The sequence below is a fragment of the Plectrocnemia conspersa genome, unplaced genomic scaffold, assembly GCF_051122295.1.
Source record: "Plectrocnemia conspersa isolate PC_06_02 unplaced genomic scaffold, ASM5112229v1 ptg000011l, whole genome shotgun sequence".
In the NCBI taxonomy this organism is placed as follows: Eukaryota; Metazoa; Arthropoda; class Insecta; order Trichoptera; family Polycentropodidae; genus Plectrocnemia; species Plectrocnemia conspersa.
The window spans coordinates 17167964-17195674 of NW_028277175.1; the positions used below are offsets into that span (position 1 = coordinate 17167964).

Consider the following 27711-nt stretch of genomic DNA (forward strand, 5'->3'; position numbering starts at 1 on the left):
TAAATCATATTTATATGGCAATCACATTATTTTTCGCATTCTGTCAAGTTAAACAAGTCTGGTGTTCGGATTTTAAAATACTACATGACTAAGAAATAACGCATTTTGTCATCAATATTATTTCTGAAACAGCGAATTATATATTAAATAAGAATAATAAAAAGTGATTCATCAAATATTAATTTTAGTGAATAATAGTTTTATAAAAAGGTGCATTAAGGCAAGGGCCAACGTTATTTATATTATATGTAAAATAAGCATTATTTATTTTTAGCTATAAAATATATTATGTGAGTGATAAAATAAATATTATGTTTCATAAATGAAAGTTAAACGTATAAAATAAAAAGTTAAAATAATAAACAATACATTTTTTAATTGTACTATGATTAAATTGTTATAAAATATGTAGTAGATTAAAATAAAATATTTATATATTACGCAATATTTCAGTCTTGTTTCTTATAATTTAGCTATTTATGCTTATGTAAAATGTTTATAATACCTGCATAACAGTGGAATAAAGCACTCCTTAATAAGCATTTAAGAATGGATGTAGGTGTACGTTAAAGTAAAATGGATTATGAATATATTTCTTTATATAAAAGTTTGAAAACAATTTATTCTCTAAATAGGTTATAAGCATATTGTAAGAAATAATGGTATACGTGGGATAGCACAAGAAAGAAAGGGAATTTACGAACGGTAAATATAGCAAAATAAATAAATTGGTAAGAAAGTTTTTACAGGGGTATTATACGTTATAATAAATTACCTAATGAAAAAATTATATATAAACCATAAATAAACATATGGCTTTTTTAATCCACTGCTAACATTTCTTGATTGAATTTAAGGTTATAAAAAATAGATGCGAAATTATAATGTCACAAGAAAAATAAGCATACGAACAACAAAGGAGGATAACATAAAAAATAAATATAAGATGTAATATTTTTAAACGATATAAACTTCTCATATTATTGATTATAAAACACATTTTATTGAAGCATTACTTAACATATAATTAAATTGGGCATATTATTTTACATTTTAAATAATAGATAATCCTTTCAAACGATTTCAAAACCTTCGTCGAGTATATAACACAGGATCATTGAGGCAATAACAGTTATCGAATGGCAAAATAACTCCGATCGACCTATAAAATTTGACGATATTGCTCTTTATCGCCGAGCGTACATTTTATCGCCTTAAGCTGTAATTTAAGGCAAAAAACAATAATCAAAAATCAATATAATACATGTTTCTTATTTATATATTTTTCGTAATAATTCGACCGTCTAATGTAATATCCTCGTGTTTCTTCGGCCCGGTGCCAAACGACGCTCCTTTCATTAGCAAATTTTCCTCTTTCAGTTTACTCTCCATCCGGGCACCCAGGGGCGTAAAATATTTTTGAGAGACTCCGAAATTACCTATTAATGCCTCACCGGCACACTTTGAATATTTTCTTCGTTGAGACTCCAAAGCCAGACGTCGGGGTCGAGAAAATAGGATATAATCATAAGCATATAAAGGTCTTGTTTCGCGCTAAAGTTTGCCAAATTAACATGGCGCACACCCTCGTTATTCGATGATTGAAGGCCCACTGGGTCGCACAATTTAGAAAGGAAAGCTTTTTTCCATTAACGGAAGTAATGATAAACTAAGTCAGGACACCTTCTGCCATTATTACGCACACAGTATAATGGCATAGTCAGCTGATATTATTTAGGTGGTAGCTCATAAAAAAAGTTTAACAGTCAATAATTTAATATTAATAAAAAATAATCGGAAAACTAATAATTATCGAAAAATCATCTTTAAATGAGAAGATCAGAATAGTACATACCAATATCTTAAAGTATTCATCATTATTAATGTAGAGATGGTCTTTTTTTAAATATTCATGAAAAGGGTGACAAATTGTGTATTTAGAATTATAGACCAGTCGCAATGTTGTTAGCTCCTGCTAAATTGTTTGAAATAATAATTTTCACATCAAGAAACTGATGAATCGATCGAAATAAATATGTAATAATCAGAAAGAGCAAGGCCTAGAGAATAATGTGGTTGAGATAGCCGTAACCTTATAGCCAAGTTCTTTTTTCTAGCCGAATTCCTTGAGATATGCGGATTTGTAGAACATATCCAAATTTTCCCAATCTTCTTAATGAGTCAATGCATTATTGAATCGCAGTCTCTCGATGAGCTGATGGATCTACTGACCGAGACATCTAATGAATCACCTAATACTTCACAGTTTTTAATTGCCATAGTTGACATTTAAAAAAACATATAATACGCAATTTAAAATAAATTGTTTACTTAGTAAAAATTCTATCATCGTAAATTTTGTAGCCCTTTTTTAATTTTGCAATGTGGAATTTGTTGTGGATGTGCATCAACACAGATATTACAAAAAACGCTCTCAGGTATCAACGGCCAAAACAAGACTGTTAAAACTTATTTATTTTATAAAACGACACTTATTTCGGGTTTGCCTAATATATATAGTTATGAAGATGTAGACATTGTTCAACAAAATATATATTTCAAAAGAATATTTGGTAATGGTTTTAAAACATAGGGGATTTATTTGTGTAATTTTATAAGATAACTAGAAACGAGAGTGTCAATAACTTCAATTAATTAAATTAGCTTATAATATATACTTTGTTAAAACTAAGGTTATATATAATAATAAATCGTTCTTTAAATTTCTTTGACATGCTTCTAATTAAAATACACTATTTTAAAATCGAATCTAATTTTTTTACGTTATTAATTTAAAGAAAAGTATTTTAATATAATAATACATAAAATCAATATATAAAATTTAAATATTTATATATACCAATTTCATAGGAAAATTTAAGGTAAGATTGTATGTTTAATATTAAAAATAAAATAAAAATTGCTTCTTACACTATTTTAAGATATATGATACCAGAGACGGATACCGGAACGTTTTATGTAGCTTCTTAAAAATAGAAAACTGCTCTCTCAGAACGCTCATACCGTCGAAATCGATGTCACATAAATATATCCATTTTATGGAAAAATACGTGAGATTCTCCGAGAAATGTGAATTCTTGAAAATGTAGAAATGCATCAGTGCACATCATTACTGATTCATATATGTATTAAAAATTATGTGTATGACTTCATGCATGAAAGAATGTGTTGACTCGAAATATTTAGAAACGTACTAGCGTCGTAGATATGTATTTATCATAAATTCATATATAGCACAGTTGCAATATAAATATTTAAGGAAGTAATATAGTAATATTAATACCAATATGGAACGCGGTTTTTCCCGCATATCCTGTACATTCTCGTATAGAACGACGGTCGACGATTACTTAGGAATTCTACTTTGTCGTAAGGATTGTGAGGAATTCTCGATAAACTTATTGACTCGGTTGGCATCTGATGTAAGAGGTCTTTCATAGCCGGCAAATAAAATGCCCTATAGGGCATTTTTGCAAAATATAATATGAAATTTTCTCATGAACTCTTTAAAAGCGATCATTATACTTATTCAAGAGTTATATTAAAATGTTCTTGTGCTTTCTGTTTATCTTCGTTTGATGACTGTCGGCTAAATACATAAAAACGGTTGCGGGAAATTAAAATATTTAGATTAGAGAGACTTGAAACGCTTTTATTACGTATATTTCATATTATGTTTTAAAACATAGTAGATTTAATATTTATTTAATCTAGTAAATATTAGAAAAAAACATTTATAACTTAAACAATATGAAATAATACTTATAAGATAAATATTTATATTAAATTTTAATGAATATAAAAAAAAATTATTTACATATATAACAGTTATATTAATTAAAATTTCACTACAAGTTGATATATACATTTATACTACTTATTTCATTAGATTGTACTAATATTTTTTATAGTAAGACATTTCATATATTATATGCACGTACAAGTAATAAACATTTAATCGATTAAATTGTATAGTATTTCACTTTGTATACACAATAGAATTTATATGGTAATATTAGTTTTATTCTATAAAAATTCACGGATTTAATACGCAATTTAACAATAATTATAAAGAAGTCGCATCTTGTTATTATTTATGAACTAATTTTAAATCTGTTCTTGTTTTTACAAACTAAGTTAATTTTCTTTTTATTATATCTAACCTGTAAGTTTTTATTTTCATTGAACTCTAAAAATATAATCACATGATTAATACATATTTTATCAAAATAAGAATTAGCCTTGTTTTAAATAATTTTTGAAAGCTACGTGAACTTATTAATATAAAATTTAATAAATGTACGAAAATAATTGAGGAGAGCCAATCCTAAAAGGTATATTTTAACTTTTTTACATCGTTACATAATACGGAATTCATTGTAAATTTATGGTTTAATCAGAAACAAAATTTTCATTCAGTTTCGATATGAATATTTAAAATACATACATATTTATAAAATATTATTTAATAAATTGTACAAAAACACCTATATATATATGTGGAAAAAAATGTATGTAAAAATAAAGTTGAAATGATTTTACTATTATTTTATATTGTTTGTATTAGAATCAAAGAGTAGTTTCATACTATGAGCGTTATAAAAAAACGCTATAAATTTTTTCTCAGTAATTAAATTAATACAAGTATATTGATTGCCATTGAAAATATGTATAGTTTGACTATTTAAAATTCACTATATAGCATTTTCAATCAATAGTTCAAAATTGATAAGAAAACCTCACACGTTTAATACATTTATCCGCTCGCTGTCGATTGCTAGATTTTCTTTCCATGCTGTTCGAATGAACTATACAAGAAGAACGAGAAGAAAAAAGAAAGAAAGAAAAAGAGCAAAGGAGCGCCTCGGATGGAAATACGAAGATCAGCATGCAAGATCCGATTTGCGTATAGAAAACTGAATACATAATCGTCCGAAACGCAAAAATCTGAATCGGAAACGAGCACCATTAGGTGATCTGTACTGAGCGAGGGCGAAAGCAAAAATATATAAAATAAAAAATTCAACAAATCCGCGAGCCTCGATCCAATTTTGCCCCTTATTTCATTTTATTCATTTATGTAAAGCGGAGCTTCGATGTCGTTAGCGGAAAAATTTGTCATACAATATATATTTTTGTATTATTTTATTTAATGAATCAAAAACATGTAGAGAGAGAAATCGACAAATGTTCAATAATAAGGAACTACTGAGCTAAAATAAATTTATCATATAAAAATGTTTTGTTTTATTGTTTTTTTTTGTTAAATTCTTAATTAAGACGGTATTGTATTTTAAATTTACCCAATTTCCATACCTGATTGTTAATCAATCTCAGAAGAGAACGTTCCATTAATTATGCTGAAAATTTCTAGGAAGGTACGATTTCATCGTTCAGTTTCAACGTAAAATATGATGTATAATTCATTATAAAGTAAATAAGTTAAATTTGTATTCAAAAATTATATTGTACATTATTGATTGCGATATTCATTTCTGCGTGTATATTTAAAGCTTAATCAGTATTATATGTATACAAAACGATTATGCCTGATAAAATATATTAATACATCAAAGTAAATTACATAATAATTAAATATAACTTATTAAATAACATATTCAGTTATCAATATAATGCTAACCATAGAATTGCGATTATTAATATTTTTTAATTAAATTTTTATTAAATTTATAATATACTTATTAAATAAATAATTAAATAATCATAAAATACAACTGAATTATGAAAATCATACATATATAAAAATATATTTATAAACAAATTATAATTTATGGAAATTCAGAGTGGTGTAAAACAGTAGCATACATAAATCGATACTATTTTTTTGTGTGCCCTGTGATCTTATCAATATCAAAACATATCAATAAAGCAGATAATCGAAAAAACCACAAACTTAAATAGGTTATAAGATCGAACATCACAATATTTATACAGAGTTGAAAATAAAGTAATCACTCTACACTTAACAAAAAAATTATAATGATTTAATTTTAATTTATATGATTTTTGTATTAAAAATATTATTCTTAACAAGTAATATTTTTCATTTTGCATTACAAGATATTTAATAATATATAATAAAATACGCAATAAATATTGTAATAGTAAGAGCTAAACTCTAAGAATTTCGTTGATAATTTACTAAGATTATGAACGAAATTCTTAGAAATTTAAATTTAATTAGATCAGTATTAAGAGAATGCAAAAAAATTTTGCACCCTCGCTTTGAGAACTTAAACTTTAAAGATAAAGTGACGTTTAGCTTTCAGATAAATACTTATTCTTTGAATTATTGTGTTTCAAATAATTAGGGATTCATTCTAGGTTTATTTATCAGCTTGATATTACATTTTTTCTAAAAATGTGTTTGATATTTACCTTACAAATAAAATACAGCATCTTATCTATAACGCATATATTTACAAAAATAAAGCTTTGCGCAGCTATTTACTTTTTTGTATGTTTGAAATGCCGGCAAATAATATTTACCAATATACAATTTCACAAAATAAAGTCAAAGTTAAATAGATTTTTTCTTTAATTTTAATTTTAAATATAGATATATAGTGTTTTTTTATTTTTTGATGAATTTCATTTCTCAATAAATTGATTTTTTGAGAATTTTACAGAATTTTCATTAAAAAATATATAATATACTGTAGCCATCACACACAGTTTTGTGTTAAAACTTGCGTTAATTTACAGTGACGAAAATGATCAAAAGGTTTACACTCTTCTATACCGAGCACCATCGTTGCAGAAATAGATCAACTTCTGAGGACCTCCCATGGACATCATCCCTGCGCTAGCTTTTTCACCACCGCTCGAAGAAAACATCTCGCCATTTATCGTCTTTCACAACAATTATAAATATGTTATAAAACTATAACTAAAATAATATTTATTGCATAATTAATAACGGCCACTATTCATTAAAAGATATTTCCATTGTACTTTACAAAAAAAATAAAGCATCTTATTGTATGATCTAGAAAGCTTTTAAAGATTTTTTTATAATATAATTATTATTAAGTCATTGATCCTTGCATTCTTAATTTGTTGTTGATTGACAAATGAGGAAGTTGAAACGAAATATTTACTAATCATAATTTCTAGAGTCGGTCATATGTTGTCAAACAATGTTTTCGGAGTGTTTTGTTCGGAAATTTCTGTCCCCTTTTTTGCTACGTGCTCTGAATGCAGCTGTGACTTAAGCAAACTTAAAAATAATACTTATTCTAAAAAGATCAGCGGCTGTAAATAATTAAAAAATATCAATTAAATTTTCGGCAAAAAATAATTTAATGAAAATTATTGAGAAATCTTTTAATTTTTCGAGTAATGAAAAATTATCATTCTGAACTTAGGCACCATACATACATTAAAAGACAATCTAAATGAGCAACAAACATTACGATTAATTGATTTTTTAATACCTAATATGTACAATCTCACTCGATTTTAATGCTATTAATCCGTGGGATCAGTAAAATCTAGTTAAGCCTTATTCATGAATATCGATCGGAATTATAATTATTTAATAATCACTAATTCCGATCTTCCAGACACGATAGAAATTAATAATATGGGTGTTTTAGGTCAATAATCAGAACTATTTTACTCGTCTATCGTGCTGGTCAAATATAATTATAGCAACTAACCTAATTATTATTTTAAAGTGAACTGAGCATACCCAGGTGAGTCGTTTCCGTTGTTAAATAATATATATATATATATATATATACAACTTTTCCCAGCCGATAGCGATAGGAACGAAACGTCGAAGTTTTATTGTCATCTAGTCGAATTCAATTTAAGTTGTGCTTTATTGGGTTGTGTTTGATTTAGAAGTGCTTCAGGCTTCTGACCACTTGTGCCTCCGCGGAGACGCCGAAGCCCTAATGGCACATGGCAAAGTTCAACACCCAAAGGCGACGATATCACCCGGATAAAGGATAACGACTGGCGATAACGATTTTACCGGCAGCCGTTAACAGCTTCCACGGATTCAATTTTGGGGTCGAACGTGTGCAAGAGCCACTTTACAATGACTCGGCTTTGTGCGTGCTCAAATCGTTCTTGTCGATGACATATTTCAATTTATGATATATGCTCACATACAAATTTTATCTGTGTATACATACATGCATAAGGCACACTCAGTATCTTTAAAAATTAATACATTTGAGGAAGAATATACGTGTTCTTTCAATAATATATGTATGTAAAAAAAGATATAAAATACACAAATAAGTATCAGTTGTTTCTAACAATTGCTGTCTAAATGGATACTATATAGCTAGTAAGCTTATTTTATTGTATTTATGCAGAACATTTGACTAAAATAATGAAACCCTTTAAAACGAATAAAGTATGGTTAAATATATTGGTTGACACTTTTGAGGTAATTTTCATTAATCATTTTCAATATTACAAATTTTAAAACAATATTACATAATTAATTGAAGAAAACCACTACAATTATAATTATCAAAACAATGAACAGTTATTGCATAAGTCAAAAGTCACACTTCAAGCCAGATTTCGATCGTGCCGAGTAGTTTTCTGGCAGCCAACATCTGATATCTGATATTACAATATATTTATCATATTACATATATATATATTATATATAATTTTAAATAAATATTATGTAGCTTTAAGCTGAAATTGTAAAATAAATAAATATAATTATTGCAGTTACTTTTTGATCAGTTTTCATATATTTTATATAGTAATAATATAAAAAACGCCGGAAATTATTTTTTTACATATTTTATTAAAGGATAACTCCCTCACGTGGCAGAATAAGGTTTTAATACACATATTTTCATATGCGATATTATACATATATCATGTATCATGTATAATATAAGATAAAGCCCACCTGTATAAATATTATACTGTATAAACCGTGGTATAAACCGTGTCGTGCCAAGTCGACAAATTGCGAGTTTCGCGTCGCCACTCTTCCGCAAATGTGCTGTTTTCGCGTGACCACAAAACCTCTACCGACCGACGAAAGCTCTAAGCTCTTGAAGGTAGTTATTTTAATTGGGCATATTATTATGAATTGTTTTCGCTGCGGCAGAGCAAACAGGGGCGAGCTTAGCAAATAGATACTCAAACTTGAACAAACACGTTCGGCGCTTCATTCATATTATTATTAGCCCAGGGGTGGTAAATATGTTGATTTTGTACCAACAGATTCCTACGTTGCCACAGCGAAAGATTGTGTATGTGTGTGCAAGTGTCAGTCGGTGATAAAGAGTAAAATCTGGCGATTTATTCGCTTCGAATTCGATGCAAGACTGAACTTTTGAGTAGAAAAATAGCTATGAAGGCGCAATAAATAATGTAAATATTGTTACTAGGGTTAGGTTATTTTTCCGCTTATTACATAGTGCTGTAGCTATTATACTTCAATAAAACTTCTAAAAATATATTGGCAATATCTTAAATTCTACGCATTGTATGCATATCAATATAATATAAAAATATTTAAAATTATGTGTAAAAAATGTACATACGTACAAATGGTTCCAAAAAATCGACCGAATTTCAATGCATAAATAATTATTTAAAAATCATCTGCATATAAAATATGTATGTACTTCCATTTGCTTTTCGCCGGTCGATTCAGTACCTCTCTTTTCTTTTTTATTCTCTTCCCCTCCTTCGCTAACTAAGCCCTATGATTGTTGGTTTAATGTTTCAGCTGTGTTATGTTTATCTTATATCATTATAAAATTATTTATCTAATCCATCTTTTTTTCAACATCTTGAAGATGCGATTCACAATTATGTCTAAATTTGTTTGTATACTACAATTTGAAACTTCTTGCTTTTGATCTACGTTCAACCTCGCTTATAAAATATTATGTGATCGTTTATGATAACTGACTTTCTAATTTACAATATATACAATGGTGTATTTAGATAGTATTATTGGGAGTATAGGGATATTAACCATCTGTACAATTTTTGTCATTCTAACAACCATTTTGAACAATGTAGAGCCAAATACAGTATTTTGTACAACAATAAAAAGAGATCTTGTGACCGAACCATTGCGTATTAATAGTAAATATGGCACAAAGCATTTAATAGTATCGCTGAAAAAACTACACTTTGTTTGGAAAAGACGTACGCTAGACAATACATTCTAGCCTGCGCATAAATTAAATAGCATGTTCATTGAAGGCCCAAATCAATATCTGATTTTATAGATGCAATTCCGATATTTTTTTCAACCTTAAAAATAACTGTTAAAAATGCACTAGGATCTCTCTGACGCGCACGTGCGATCTCTTCCCATTTATGTTGCAAATCACACAGCTACAAATTGGTTTTATTGTATAATTTTTACCATTAAATTTAAAAATAAAGTAAGAAATTCAGAACGGAGCAAAAATAATATTTAAAACCCAAAAAAATTGAGGGTCCGGTACTCACACACTTGCTAGCTTCGGTACCTCACGATAGTGAGGTACCGACAGATAGTGTACAATCATTTTAGAACAAAAATATGTTCGATATAGTGTGAATAAAATTTTCACATACATAAACCTCAAAACAAGTAAACATCAAAGTCATTTGAACCGAAGAAAATTATGGTTTGAGATTAGACTATGTTCTTATTATATAATAACTCGTATCAGTAATATTATAAGTGCCAGTCTGCGATATATGATTAAATCAAACGCTTAATTACTAATATCTGTATTTATATTCATCGAGCTCTAAGACGTAAATACTTCTGAGAACTTATTACTAAGCTGAAAAATTGCGATTAATATTTAAAGAGTATTGATAGATTACTGAGAGAGATAAAAGACGCAAAGACTTTCTCGCTCAAGTGAAAGTAGAATTTTTTAAAACCCATTAAAAGTTTTTTTCAGAAGAAGCGTTGATATTGATTTTTTGATTGAAGAAGAAATATGACATATATGAAAATAAAAATTATTTTAATAATTAAAATACTGAAATATTTTTTATTATTGTATTACAAATACATGATTCAAAAAATAAATAGAACGTTTACAATCCAATCTAAAAAATGCGAATTTTGTACATATATGAAAGTGCTGGAGTATTTAATTTGCGTTTCTTGATTGTTCAAAGCAAACGCTGCAATAATTAAAAACAGTGAGAACCAGCAAAAATATTTTAAATATATATGTGTATACGTATGGAATCACTTTAAAATATATAAAAAATATTTACATATAAGCATTTTAATACAAGTATAAACGGTTTGTATGACCTCGTAGTTAACAAACGAGGACGACCTTCTCTCCAGATTATCTCTGTTTAATGTCAGCTTTCAGTAATTTTATAAAGTACTAAGTATCACATGTTTTACATTGAAATAGCTCAAAAAAAATACAATTCAAAACATTTTTTTAAGCCTTTTGTAAACCGATTAAAACGTTTTTATATAGTATAATATTATATACTAATATGATGTAAAACTTTTTAGCTTTAAATTAAACTGAGTAAATTTTTAGCCATACTCAATCAAAGAATCTCCCCTGTAACAAATAATATGGCGTTCATGAAAAAAAAAATAAAAGGAGAGGAGACTAAAAGAACAGTTAAAATACTTAGAAAGAAATCAAAAGGAGATTGTAAAATAATAATAATATGCAAAATATACGAAAATATGAGAACTGAAGTGCATGAAATTTTGCCTAGAGCCTTTAATGCAGTTCTGAATTTCGTTTTTTTTATTTTATAATTTTTTTTTAATTTTATAATTACCAAATTCTATGATGGCTGCTGCATATAAAAATGCACATAGTTAAAACTGTTGTGATATGTATAAAAAAAGTTTTACAAATTATTTATTAATAATAATCTTTAGAAATCGCATAATTACAAACACTCTTGAGTTCCCCCATATACTTTGAGCCAAATATTCAATTTTGTATTCTTCAACGTATTCTGGTTCTCAATTTTCATTTCCTCTACAATACGCGGTTTCAAGACGGAAACCCTACAATTGCTCAAGTCAAAACTATCGCGCCCAGTTCTACCCGTGTTATTGTTTCAAAATATACACTTATGTATTATATACATAACGGCAACCAAAACCTAATTTATCGCTCACAATATATACTCGTTATATACGAGAAATGTGCACGATCTCAAATCAGGTCAGGATTTGAGGATAAACAATGGAATCGGAGCGAAAGAGAGGTGCTATAGTCACTTCCTAATTGGATCCATTTTGAAAGTCTAAAATTATTTATGTGTCGAGTATCGCGATTATAATGTCAGACGTTTTTGTGCTTGGAATCATTTTCTTAATCAAAAATCTTAGGGCTCTTTGTGCGTTCGTTCATCCCCCGATTCGTAGCTTAAAGCTACGTTAATCGTTGGTGGATCGCTTAATTTTTTTTTTAAATCGTGTAATACGACCCCTATAGGTTTTTGTTACATTTTGCTTCTTGAGTTTTGAAAATAAAATCATAATTCAACGTCATCCCTTTATTTATAAAATAATCAACATATTGATACAACAAATACACACAAATTGTTTTTGTTAAAGTATATGTGTAAATATAAACAATGTGTATTTCATTGACTCATGAACCTAAGACCATTATTCTTATTAAAAATATATATTTTTTACATAGTATAATTCAATTTTTCTTCGGGTATCGACTATCAATTCACTATTACGTCCATAATCATATAAACATCAATAAACATACGATATGAATATGTAAGTATATTAAAATATTATATACCATTTTTCCATGACATTATTTTTATATATTATATATGATAATGTTGCTTATGTGACCATAAACGTTTGGTATCCGGATAAAATATATCTATATTTTATTAAATGTACATAATATATATGAGTTTGGTTTATGTGTATTTGATTTTATATTTCGTTTGCATATACTAAAAATGATCTTGGCAATAGAAATGAGTTGTATAAACTGTTATATATATATATTGACAATAAATCTTACTGAGGATAAAAAATAATATTGTAAATTATTTTAGAAATAAATATATTTACAAAATAAAAGAAAAATAATATTTATTTTGTATACAAATTTTATATAATTTGAGAAACATTAATTAAATGTAATACGACTTGCAATTATTGCTATTTTATTACAATAATTAATTTTTTTATCTTTATAAATATACTTAACAACAATTTTTAATTCGTTGTTATATTGATTTAAGCATAAACTATTTTAGATTAAGAAAAAAATGAGTGCTTTACTAGAATGTTTTTTTTTTATATTTCACATTTTTATTTAAAAAATAAGCTATAATAATAAACTATTAATATGTGAATTTTACAATATTTTTTTCATAAAAAATAATTGTCTTTTAATAAACTCTCTAATTAAAAAAAATGTATAGATTAAATTATAAATATTATATATTAATTATATTTTTAATTTATTACCGCTTAGATTTTTATAGAATTTTAGATTTTGTATTTCTTTGGGAATATTAATTTACTTTATATTTTTATTAAATAATTTTTTTATATAATTTCAATGGCCAAAAGGTAATATACAAATATTAAACTGTAAAATAAGCTTTTAAAAAATACTTTTATTTAATGTTTGTGACGAGTCAACATAACAATTTGTTGCTGCTCAATCAGCATTATCAAATAATTATATTCTCTAGTAAATATAGCAGTATAAATATAAGTCTTGCTAAGTGTGTTTTTGTGCTAAAAATCATTAATTTATTATTGCGTAGGAAGTTAACTTGAATACAATGCCTACAAATTATTTCTAATTTAATTCAATTCAAAAGTTAAGTATAATACATTTACTATGCATAATAACTATTCACATTAAATATTAAATTTCTAAATTAATTAATTTTGCTGTATAAGATTATAAATAATAAAGCAGATTTTCATCTAGTATTAAATTTTATAACGTTTCATACAGGCGTAACTTCTAATTATATTTGTAGTTTTAAAATATTTAATTGTAATCATAATTTACAATAATTTATTTATATAATTAAAGTTTTTAATCAAAATACTTGCATTTTAAAATTTTATTCAGTTGTATAGATTGATATAAAAAAATATATAGAGTGAAATGCAAAAATAAAATGATGCATACAAAATCATAAAATAATTAAATTATATTACTGTTTTAAATATATGTTATTACGTCATATTAATTAAATTGCTTGAATATCATATAATTGATTGAAACTTTAGTGTTAAAAATATTATCATTTGTTAAAATACATATTTTTCTGATAATTTAACTATCTTTATTGAGCTTTTATTATTTTACAAAAACTAAAATACAAAACAATCTGGATAATAAGAAATTGCATAAACAAACTGGTTCTCTCTCGATATAACATAACATTTCTTGGAACAGATTTGCATACAAAATAAAACGCAGTCTTAAAATATATTTTCAAGATTAAAAAAAAATATTTTAATAATTTTAAGACATCGTAAAATTGTACACTATCATTAATAATTTAAATAAGTAGCAATAAAGCTCACTAACCTGTATTTTATTTCAATGTAAAATTAATTTTTAGTAATACGGTCAAACCATTGTATTATAATTCAAAGTGGTTCATATAATTCACACAAAGCTGATAAAAATATGAAGTTTCATGCTTAACCGTATCGCTTTACTGCTATTTATTAAATCTCCGTAAAAGTTTACCGCTTTTTACCGCCGGAGCACTTGCAAAAGGAATGAATCTTAAAGTTGCGTTTTAACGTGAGGCAAACTGCGAAAGTTTCTCCAAAGCTCCCGACGGAGCCGATTTTAGTTTAGCTGCGCGCCATAGAATTAGCACTGAACGAACTAAAGACATGGCGTTATAGTATGCGATTTCGGTTTTGGCTTGCCATGCACAAACCGAAAGTCCAAGTGAATAATGTTGAACCTTACTATACCGGTACTATAAACCACGCCCGAAAGCGACGGTAACTGATAGCTCCAATAAAACGGCCGTACCTGTATACATTCTGCGGCGTAATCAATTAGAATATTTCACTGGATCCTCGAGGGAACCTAACCAATTACGAACCCTTAATTTGAACCCTACCTTTGAGCACTATTACCTACGCCCTCGTATGAAATGTGACACGAGTTTAATTGGTACCGTTCAGCTATCAAAACGGCAAGCACTATATACGCGCTTTTTATATTATATATTATGGCTATATATGATTCATATTATATACATTTTTAAAAAAACTTTTGGCCAACCTTCTCAGTGACATCTTTTTTTTAAATGTATAGAACGTTAGGGGTAAGTTAAGTTCTTAAAATTTAAGTAAATGAAGCTTAACGTGGTACTAATGCAAAAGGGTCGCTAATAGGCCAATAGGTAAGGGCGTATGATTAACCCTAGTAGCAGGTAGAAACACCCGAATAATACTGTATTGGCGTAATTAATCTTGAAAATGAGCCTCTTGGAAGTAGTCTGCTGTTGATAAAGAAAGATTGAGAAACTTTGTTGAAGCTAATCAAAACTTTCATGTAATTGTTTCACAATATCTGTAAGGCATGGAAAATATGATAAAATGGACCATCTATTTTTCTATTTTTGTATTTTAAATCTCATCATTATCCCAATTTTTTTAATAGTTACGAAATTTAGGATAATGATGAGATGAAGGTTTAAATACAACGTAAAATAATTATAACCGGAGTGTATTAAAAATGGGCGTGCCTCAGTTGAACATGAAAGCTCCAACGAACCACCATTTGTTTAATTACATCGCGCTTTTAAAACCTTTTGTATGACGTCACACCAATTTATGACCGAATAAAACATAAACCGTGCTTGATTTAGCGGTCCTATAAATAAAAAGACAAACGGCGAACCCGAGCGCTAAGTGCATTCCGTGTTTGTCCTAACGCAAGGCAATAAGGGATCGGAAATTGGCCGTAATGCTCGCAGGCGGCCATTTTGACTGCTGCGTCTAGCTAGCGCCAGACGGAAGCGGAAGTGCCGAAAAATAAAATTCGGATAATGAGGTACAAACGGGAGAAAGCTTTTCGCCAAAGTTGGCTCTAATGCTCCCGGCAGCTTTATATGCGAGACGCGAAGATTTTTTTTCTAAAAGCCCCCCAAAAATATGATATTATTATGACGGACACAACGAAGCGGTGATAAGCGGGTTTAATAATATTTACGATAATTTATTACTAAAAAATGTTAGAATATATAATATAATACATTTTTGGCAACGAGCTAACTTACAAATAAATATAGTAGCAGCGCATTTCTCAGACTTTAGTATATAGTCCAATGTCATTAAATTGGCCACATGATAAATCGAGCATAACATGACCATATAAATAGGACAACCTGGACAAAATATTTTTATCTTAGTCATCGGAAATCTACCGTTCAATTTAATATAATATATACAGTTGAAGGCTAAGTAACGGATATAATTTTATTATATTCGCAATGGAGCTAATAATAAAACTGGTCAATGAATATTATATATTTAAGTTTAGACTATAATTTAGAATTAAAACGAATGACAACTGTCATAAATACATTAATCTATTAAACTAATTCGTCAATGAAAACATTGGTTTTCTAGTTAAGAGCATTTATTTCATCATAGACGGTAAGAAAAGGGTTCAAAGAAATATAACTTGGGCGTTATAAAGCTCTACCTAAGCCGTGGTTTTCGGGGGTAAAATCTGGAATGAGCTCGGCAACACCAAGACATAAAGATTGTGAAAAAGTTGCTTAGTCCGACTAATCCAACTTTGAGATGAGTTTAAACTAATCTTTGATAGTATAATTGAATTTTGAGATTCACTTAATCTTTATGGTTAAATTAAAATGTTTAAACTCGTTTTTTTTAAGATTTAATATTACAATTAGTCAAGGTAAAAATAATATTATTTTCACACTAAATATTTTGCGTACCAGGTACGAGAGTCGCATGAATATAATATAACCCTAAATTTCATTCTGACTTCTGATTTTTTTATAATTATTTTAAAGTATTACAATTATTCAACTATGCTCGTTATCAACTTAGCAAGAAATCATCTATTTATAGTATCTAAATATAATAAAAAAATTGTGGTTTATTTTTAAGAAGAAGTTGTCTAACACAAATATAAATCCCTGATTAAAGTTTGTGAAATAAATCATAAACCAATTATTAAATATTATGGCACTTTTATTATTCCAACTTTTTTATTCATTAAATATAAGGTAATCTCTAAATAAACGTCGTTCTTTCAAAGTTTAAGTGTGGACTCCATATTTCGATATTTAAATGAAAAATTGAGCCCCAAAATTTACGACTGCAAAATTTTTATCAAGTAAATAATTTAAGCTATATATCAGCTGACCGAGAAACTAAACTAGTCCGATTCAACAGTGCATGGACACATAAAAAAGATTGGGAAGGCGTATGGGTTCAATACGAATTAAGCAAAGAAAACAGGTATCCGTATATCCCAAGAGCTTCTGGATCCTGGGATATCTGGGTAGCCTTTACTCAAACATTTGATAACTGGAGATGAGAAATGTGTGTTGTACGAAAACAATCGTCATAGAAGACAATGGGTATTCAAAGGTCAAGTAGCAAAAACTACCTTGAAGCTTAGGATCACTGTAAAAAAAAGTTATTTTGTGTGTGTGGAGGTATTGTGCATTGTAAAACTTAAACCTGGCCAAACAATATATTGTGATTTCAATCGAGGCAATGCTTTTTAGACAGAAAAATATTTTTAATCAAAGCCTTCAACGTGTGATGCTAATGGAATTAAAACATCGACCGAGAGTTGGGAAAAGGTTATGTCCTTAAAAATAAATTTAATTTTTAATCATTAAAATAAAAATAAACTTTAAAAAATATTTTTTTGCTCTGTTTAAAATCAACATTCATATTATATAATGTTTATTGTAGATGATTAATAAAAAATTCATATTATCGGCTTCAGCCACTAAACCTCAGGTAGTAAATTATGTAAAATATACCCAACTCACCTTGTTTGAATTAATAAATTATAATTAACACGAGAAAACACACAAAGTTTTATTTGAATTTTTCCGCTGATATCAAAGCTTTCGTTAATTTACCATAACGCTTAAAGTACACAATTTCGCACCCGTTTCACGTGTGTATGTGTACTCACTTTCAGTACTACATCCACACGCTGTTAGCGTATTTATTATTACTCTCCGTAAACGAGACAGGACTTAACGATGCGATGAAAACATTTACAAAAGACAGGTAAACAAATCACTTCGGAGAGGAACTTAGTATGTATTAAAGCTTAGAGAAAGGTACCCACCCGCTTTTCCAGGTCAGCTGAAAGATGACCTACGTTTCTCGCCCATTAACCCGTATAAATATTTTCACATAGAATATGTGCGCATTGAAAGGGTGCTCGTTATTGGAAATGTAATACGAGGGTTTATCAATCGATATTGTTATAGTATGTGTATGTTTATAACATATTATGGGTTATCAAGCACAACCATCAGATAAATTTTCTATATATTATATATACACGTTGTATTTCTTTCAATCTCATATCACAAAGCATTAAGAAATATGATCTTATATTGATAAATCAGAGCTGATCGTAATGATCTTTTCAGATTTTATTAAGCTACTATTCTTAACCATTATATATAATATAATATTTTTATAAAATTTTAATACATTTTATATATTTTATTAGTATAGATGTATTATGTTAATTAAAACTTAAAACTGCAATGATTTAAATATTTTCTATCAGTTATTATGATAATTTTTTGTCTCTGTGCAAGAGTAGTAAAACATTCGCATTACACGGATGTACTTTTCAAAATAAAGAAACCAAAATCTTTAAACCATCAATAAATAAAAACTTAATAAATAAGTCTATGTTTTCATAGCAATATCCTGCAGTAAATTTATAAAACAAAACTTATTTTATTTTTGCTAAAAAAAGTATACTTTTAATTAAAGTAAATCTGCCCTGCGCAAAAATAATATATAAATAGCCAACTATAGTTCTATATTTAGTCTGAATTGTAATGAAATATATAATACATTCCCTTTGTTCATTATTCAAAATAATTTATCTTCGAATAAAGCATGGATATTAGTAGTTTGTGGGTGGTATTTGATATTTAAACGAAATAATATTAATTTTAGTTATGTTTACTATCGTTGTTATTTCATATAATATTATACAAATGTATATTTATCTAAAATGAAACGTGCTGATTTAGCCGTAGTAGATTTTTTAAATTAAAAGATTGACCATTTTTACCCAAACATTAAACCAAAAGTTTAAGAAACGCCTTGAAATCTTTAAGTGAATGCATTTTTAACTATCGAAGACCTAGCAATGTTTCTTGGAGTCTTGAGCCACGAAGGTTTTCTAGTTTCTGAGTGGCTCCTATCCTATCCCATATAAATATTAGAGTATAGCATTCTCTTGGGGGCCATAGGAGAGCGGGACACTAACTTGGTGTTTGTTCTTAATAAGTGTCATCTATATTCGAGCGACATTATCCGAGTGAACTTTGCTCTTGTATTCCCCGTGCGGTTATCATACGTGTTCGTGTACAGTACGAGCGCTGATGACTATAACACATCCTAGATAACAACAAAGGGTAGGTTAAAAAAATACATTTTCAATTCCCTCAACATATATTTTAACCCTCTGTCTAAATTGAAAAAAAAAGTGAAGCGAATTCAGAATATAAGTCCATAGTACACAGGTATACAAAAAAGTAAAACTTTTTCAATTTCACAATGAAGCTGTGCGCATCTAAGATAGTTAACTTTGTCGCTTCATTAAATCTACGTCGGATAATTCACTCGCTTCTAGAGGAAAATAGTAACCAGGTCGAACGTACATAAATTGTAATTGAATCATATAAAAGTACAATATATAAATTATGTTTTATGTTATTTTAAAAAATATAGGCTTTAAGGACCATAAATTCAAACAAAACGTCCGCCAAATTAATAACTTGCTATGATCGCAACCCGTATCAAATAACCGTGTAATTTTGTTAGATCTTGGTGGGCCACAAGATTATTTTTTCGTAAGCTTTTGTGTTGGGTTTCATAATAAAAACAAACCTGCAGGCATCTGGGTTGAAAATTTATTGCTAAACAAAATAATACCACTTTCGTACACGTATCGAATGGCAAAAACATTTTATAATATATATTTTATAAGCTTTCTATAGTGTCGTGTTCTTTTATCATTCGCCTGAAAGCTTTAGGTAAATAACTTTATATAAAAATTATAGTTATAAAAATATATATTTCTTTCTCATTGAATTACAATTTATAATATTTATAAAATTCTTTCTGCGTATTGTGCTCACAAATTTCTAGTGAATATGTAAATTACACACAAACATATAAACATATGACGAAAAATAATTATTATATGGTATATTTTTACAATTATCATAAGTCAAATTTTTTTAAATTTAAGCTTATTATCGGTTTTTAATTTACCTTATTTAATTTTTAAAACAATGTCACTTGGTTTTGTAAATAAAAAGTATTATTATTATCTTCCACTAATTTACTAGTTTTGGGGCTACTTTTGAGATCTTTTGATCGTTTTGAGATCTTTTGATCCAGACTATCAAATGTCTGCATAAAGTACATTCATAATTATTGTATTCATGTCACTTTTGCATTTTTAATTTGGTCTATAGTGAATATATTTGGTCAAAAACCACATTGATAGTCTTCTACTATCTTTTCACCATATTTTGAAGCCTGTTGTCCAACATTGCTGAGAAAACTTTGTAAACTATATTAAGTAAAGAATCTCTCAATGGTTTTCACATTTTTGAAATATTGGTACTTTGATCCAAGTCTTGCATTTTTTATGCATTATCTCTTACATACATTGCATAATAATTTATGTATGCACTTTTTTAGTTCTTGATATCTTATTTTGATTTATTCTAGAGACTACATTATATATTTCGTTTAATGTAATTGATTTTTTGTGCTATATATTTTTTTCTGATATAGGCATAGGCTTTTCTTTTGAATCATTTTTTTTCTATTTTTTCCCTTACATGTATTAAGCTTTGAGTAAAAAGTTTTACCTTGCTCTTTAAATATTTAATGGAATTGTTTATTGTTTGTAAAGAGTTAAGTCTTCCATTTATTATAATAAATATAGCTCATTCTTAAACATTTTCCTGTTTCGGCACAGTTTTTTTGTTATGAGTTCCACTTATTGATTCACTTAAAATTCAATCGTCACTTCTTTAATAAAAAAAATCAAGGATTTTATAGAGGTATTATAAGTCATGCTTTTTAAATATATTCTATGCTTTGTACTTCTACTTTCCAAATATTCTACGTTCGTTTTTTTATTATTTTGTATTCGCTAGAGAATTCTTTATGCATGTTTTAGATTCCAGTATTTATTGCCTTTGTTAGGAAATATTTTCTCCATGTGGCTTAGTTTATTCTCCATTATCCTTTGATACTCAAACATTGTTGTATTTTGCATTAGCATATCAGTTTTTTTTTACCAGTGGGGCATTAAAAAGATATATAATTAAATGAGCACGCTAACTATAAAAATATTTTTTAATCTATAAACAAATAATTTGACTTATTTTAACATATGTCTGCCCTGTGTATGATAACACTTCTTTTCTAAATTGCTATAAAAATAATAAACAATACACCTTTTTATACTAATAATAAAAAAAATATAAGACTGTCATTTTCATACTGGAAAATATTATAAAAATATTTAACGAAACTACTACTAACCCACTAACCTCATGAATCGCTGACAACGATACAAATAATCTTAAATTTAAATACAAGCACAAAACATATTGGTTTTGAACCTAATGATAACATATCAATGGTTATAAATCTTAATAAAATTTTCTCATTACTATATTTTTTATTTTCTTTCGCTTAAATTGTAAAATGCTGTAGTTTTTTTCTTTAATTATAACAATTTTAATAAAATATAGCTAATAGCAAACTGTAAACATGAGAATTGTTTTACACCAGTAACATGCATAATATATATAATATGTATGTTTGTAAAATTATTAATATTATTGAAATAAACGTATAAAAAAAACTACCAGTTTGCATTTTTTGTCTTATATATATTTTCTGTTCCTATAATATTGTGATTAACTCTTAATTATATTTGCTTTTTAATTTTTGTTTATTACATAATTAAATAATACATTTTTATAAACATATATATTTACATTTCATTGGTTGCTGGTTAATTACCATTATCACAATTTACGATTGATTAGCTAAATTAAGAGGAATTACAGAAATAAGAATAATAAAAGAACATAAAATACGTTAAGTTTAGGTCAAAGTACATAAACACCTTTAACAAAAAAAAAAAAAAAAAAAAAAATTTTTAAATTATAAATATATATTTTTAATATAAAACTCGTGGACCTGGAGCTGTTAAATTAATAGATAAAATTTATGCGTCAGAGCAAGATGTGCTTTGGCATTTTGTGTTTATATTTAAATTTGAGTTTGTTTTTGTCGTAATCACCGATTCTTGAGATTAACGGGTTTGTATGATTTCGCGGTATTTTTTTATAATAATTATTAGTATGGTGGTGAACATGTTCTTTAATAGTTGGAATTAAATATTTATTATGAAGTTTTTTGAGGTTAGTATAAAAAGGTGTATTATAAATTATTTTTATAGCTTTATTTTGAACAACTTGTAGCTTAGAGAAGTTAGTATTACACGTATTACTCCACACTGGGCAGGCGTAAGTCATTGCCGGTCTAATTAATTGCTTATATAATAGAATTTTATTTTTAGTATTTAGCGCACTTTTTCGATTAAAAATTGGTTTTAACGCCGCAATGGCTGCGAGCCCTTTAGATTTAAGTTCGGTTATATGTTTATTAAATTTAAGCTTGGAGTCCAGGTGAATTCCGAGGTACTTAACGCTCGCCTTCCATTCTATACACTTTCCCTGCTCGCTTATAATAGTCGGGGGCAAAGGTTGTCTTCGAGTTGTAAAAATTATAGCCTCCGTTTTGTCCTGATTTATTTTTATTTTCCACTTTTTGAAATAATTACTTAAGAGAGTTAAGGATTTTTGCAATTTTATTGAAATAGGCTTAAGACCGTAAGAGCTACTCATTATTGCCGTATCATCGGCATACATTGAAAGACAAGTATTTTTTAAAATAGGTATATCATTTGTGTACAAAATGAAAAGGAACGGTCCAAGTAAACTCCCCTGAGGAACACCAGCTGGGATATTACGCGGTATCGATTGTTCATTATTTACTGAAACAACATAACTTCGACGATCAAGGTAGGAGCGTAACAAGTGTAGCAGATAGTTAGGGGTTTTATATTTGTGGAGTTTGTAAATCAACCCATCATGCCACACAGTATCAAACGCTTTTTCCACATCTAACAATAAGAGTCCCGTTGATTTTTTCATGTTAAAATTAGCAGAGATGTGCTCTGTTAACCTATTGAGCTGATGAGTCGTAGAGTGGTTTTCGCGGAAGCCAAATTGTTCATTGATAATTTTATTCCCCAAAGATCCCTTTAAACGTGATAAAATTATTTTTTCAAATAGTTTACTGAATGACGGTAATAAGCTTATTGGACGATAATTAATTGCGATAGTGTTATCCTTTCCTGGCTTTCTAATTGGGTGGATCTTTGCGGTTTTCCAAATAGCGGGAAAGTACCCGAAAGATAAGCAGGCATTAAAAATATTTGTTAAATAATTGATGCTAATTCTTGGAAGTTGTTTTATCGTAACGTTATCTAATTTATCTATACCGGGACTTTTTCTATTCTTTAAATTTTTTATGATGTTATTAACTTCTGATAAACCAACTTTGTTCACTAAACTAATATCTACGCTAGATGAATTAATATTTCGTATCGCACGGGCGACTTTGTTGTCTATTTTTGAATCTAAGTAATTTACAGTAAGCGAATAAGATGTGGAGAAAGCGCTGGCTAAATTTTCTGCCTTATCCTTGTTCGTGCATGCGATGGTGTTTCCATTTTTTAATGGGGGTATTTCCGAATGTTTATATTTAAGTGATTTAGTTATTTTCCATAAGGAATTATCTGCCGGGTTTAGATTTTTTAGTTTACGCGTCCACGATTCGTTTTTTATTTGCTGAATTTTATCGCGAATATAACTAGTTACGCGGCTTATTACAGATTTAAGTCGCGGAGATTTATTATTTTGCCACTGTTTTCTTAGTTTATTTTTGATTTTTATTATTTCGATAAGTTGTGGAGTAAGTTGATTTTTATTATTATGATTTTTACGCGTCGGTATTGATGATATTTTGGCTTCTTCGATAACGGATGTTAAATAACTGATATCATCGTCAATTTGTTTAATGTTATGCGGAGTATAATTCTGTCGCTCATCTTGCAAACGAGACTCGACTATATCTTTAAACTTTTTCCAGTCAGCTTTAAAATAGTCAAAAAGCGTTTCAGAGACTACCTCCGCTGAACCCTCCAGCGAGAATAACACTGGAAGATGGTCAGAAGACAATGCCTGAACGCAATACATTTCTGACGTATTTAAGTTACCCTTGACCAAAGCAATATCCAGAATTGACGGCGTCATGTGATTGGAAGGGTAATGCGACGGTGAATTTGGAAAGTTAACAATCGTGTCAGAGTCGCTCAAGTAGTTAAAAAGTGACGCTCCAGATCGATTTGCCCCAGAACAGCCCCAATGCATATGACGGGCATTGAAGTCCCCAGTCAAAATGACCGAGTCTCCTAGAGAAAATATCGAATCTAGATCACTCCGGAGCAGTTCGTCACTAGGTGAATTATACCCCGCAGCAATTATTATTATTTTATTTTTATGAATAATTTGAATCGCGACGGTTTCTAGATTATTAGTGTTAGTGTTTATACGTGCGTGTTTTATCGATTTTTTAACAAATATCGCGACCCCTCCGCCTGGCCTTGAGGGTCGGTCCCTCCGAATGCAGGCAAAGTTAGGTAAATATACGTTAACATGTGGTTTTAGATAAGTTTCGGTGACTACGACAATATCAAGTTTGTACTCACTGATTAACAGCTCCAGCTCTCCGGTTTTGTTACGGATCCCACGGGAATTCCACGTCATGAGTTGAATGTCTTCTTTAGAAGAGGTCATCGAGATACTCGACCATCATCAAAGCAATTTCAATTTTGCTAGCGCACTTTCCGGCCTTAGTTCGGATTTCCTGGAGGATAGTCAGCATCCTGCGAAGCTCATCAGTAGACATGGCTTCTGATGAGGGCTTCTCAGACTGTCGGGCTTGGGGGCGTTGTTGCGTCTTAATTGGGGTGGCTTCCGGGACGATAGTCGGTTTTTTCACTGCTGGTTTCGTTGGCCGAAGGGCAGGAAACTGACTCTGTTCCAGAGCGAACGTCGGCTTGGGTGCGGTCAGTACGGCGGTATGTGGCTTTTGCTGCCTCTTCTTCATCTGCAGGAGATATTCTGTCCTGCGAGGACAGTCCTTGTAGTTGGCCGGGTGACTTCCGCTGCATCCAGTGCAGGTTGCTGGCGTCTCTCGGTCTTTTTTAGTGCATTCGGAAGTGGCGTGGTTTCCTGTGCATTTCACGCATCTGGGGTCTCGTTGGCAGTTCCTCGCAGCGTGGCCATACTGCTGGCATCTGAAACATTGAGTCGCGTGCGACTTATTACGCTTGTATTTTTCAAGCGTGGCCTTAGTGAAGCAAACGTACCGGATGCTTCTTATGGACGTCACCGTCGTCTCAGCGGAAAATTGCGTCAGGTAGAGCCGCGAGGAGGTCTCTGCCTTGGTGTTCATCGCCGTTACTTTGACGACGCTTAATCCTTGCCGCTCCAAATCAGCAGCGATTTCTTCAACGGGAACCTCAGGAAGCCCCCTCAAGACAGATTTAACTGTCTTGTCTTCGTCGGCAGTGAAGGTGTGAAAGGCACGGCGGCCCTTCAAACCATCCATCAGGGTCGCTCGTAGTTCGAGCGTCGCACACTGGATGGAAACATTACCTCTTCCGGTGTAGCGGAGGGTAAAATTACCTGATTTGGTCATCGACTTGATGAGGTCGATGGTCTGGAGATGTGTGCCAACCACCTCCATGATGACAGGTGGCACTCTTGCGTGTTTACTCCCGGCAACTTCGGGGAGTTTGTCATACCTGTTATGACTTGAAGTCGGCAACAGGTTGGCGTCAGTAGAGGGTCGAGCAGTTTTCTTTGGCATCTGCCATTCTTGTTCTGCTGATTGCGATAGGTACGCTTTTAACGTACCCACCGCACGCTTGCGCGTAAGCGTCTTCTTCATCGCGCCGGCAATGTCTCTGGCGTCGTAGTTGTTGCAAATGGTCGCGGGTGGGGGGTCGGAGCTTTGAACGGCAGCGAGAGCAGGCGCGGATGCGTCCGTTCACCGCTGAGGTACAGAGCAGAGAGTATATTTGCTTTTAGTACATAGCCTATCTATTGCTATCTAAAAAAATTAATATTTTTTTGGCTATATCTTTGTGCTACTAATGCAATATAGCATTGGCGTTCTCTATTTATACTAATTGTTTCTTATAGACTGTCATTCAGCTATTTCTTTGAAAGAATTTTTCTTATAGATTATGTGCTTTTTACTCTAAAAAATAAAGGCATGCTTAGGTACACTCTCATACAGTATATTGAGCCCTCCAATAAAAAAATATTTAGTGTTATCAGCTGCTTCTTTTGTAGACGCATAGCTGACGATAAAAGTTGTATTGAGTAGTGTACCATTTATTCTTAGTAAGGAACTTGAACTCCAAAATCAATTTTATTTTTCGTAAGCTCCTTTCTTTATAAACCCTTATTTTTTCTAATTTTTTGCCAATCTATTATGTCCATTTAAAATGCTATTAATTCAATAGATATCATGCTAATTATTTTTAGTTTGTAGTATGGTTTGATTTATAAATAATGAATAAGTTTTTGCTTATAACAGGCAAAATAATGTTACAAATCGTTAGTAGAAAAACTTGACATACAGAACAATTTTCTATAAAACGATTACCAAAAAAATAGGTAGTGCATGCAAACAATAAAGCTACTGCGACCTTGTATTTAAAAAAATATATTTTTAAGATATTAGTAATGCTCTTAAAATATTTTTTTAATTTAGTATTTTTATTTTCCAATATCTTTTATACATTTTCCCTTTAAAACCAATGATATAAATAAAGTTTATGTAACAAAACAAACAGTTTTTCCGTCACCACTCCCGGTCAATTGTTATGCTCAAAATTTATTCAAGCAAATTTTCCGAAAGGAAGAAAAAAAGCGGAGGCAGTATTTAGTTCCGGCCTTGGTTCAATATCCCGCTGCTAATAAATGACCCCACAAAGAAGCGGAAAACCGGAAGCGGAGCCATCGCGGGCCGTTTCCCGTTTCACGCGTCACAAAGCGCGAAACATTGCGGATGTGCAAATAGCGGGTCCAACATCCGGTTTCGTAGAATGTAACGCGTAGGTAGTACACACACGCGGCCTTCTTAATATTTAAAACTGCAGAACTAGAAAGTTTTCTTTTCTCGACTTTCCGTCAGGTTAAATTATTTATTAACGGGTTGCGGGAAAGCAATCTTCTCGCGTGTCCGGCGAGTTACTTGATATTGGTTTCATTGTT

General features: G+C 29.6%; 2 protein-coding genes across 2 annotated transcripts in view; both read right to left on the reverse strand.

Annotated features, from left to right (window-relative positions):
• Positions 1-27711, reverse strand: part of Dscam4 (Down syndrome cell adhesion molecule 4) — a 234479-nt gene that overhangs the window by 107210 nt on the left and 99558 nt on the right. The gene's annotated exons all lie outside the window — the stretch shown is intronic.
• LOC148229745 (uncharacterized) lies at positions 25074-26492 on the reverse strand. The gene is made up of 2 exons (XM_088198034.1): positions 25794-26492; positions 25074-25721 (listed from the first exon to the last, which is right to left on the reverse strand). The coding sequence occupies exons 1-2, from the start codon at positions 26375-26377 to the stop codon at positions 25205-25207; spliced, it is 1101 nt and encodes a 366-aa protein (XP_088054160.1). The 5' UTR covers positions 26378-26492; the 3' UTR covers positions 25074-25204.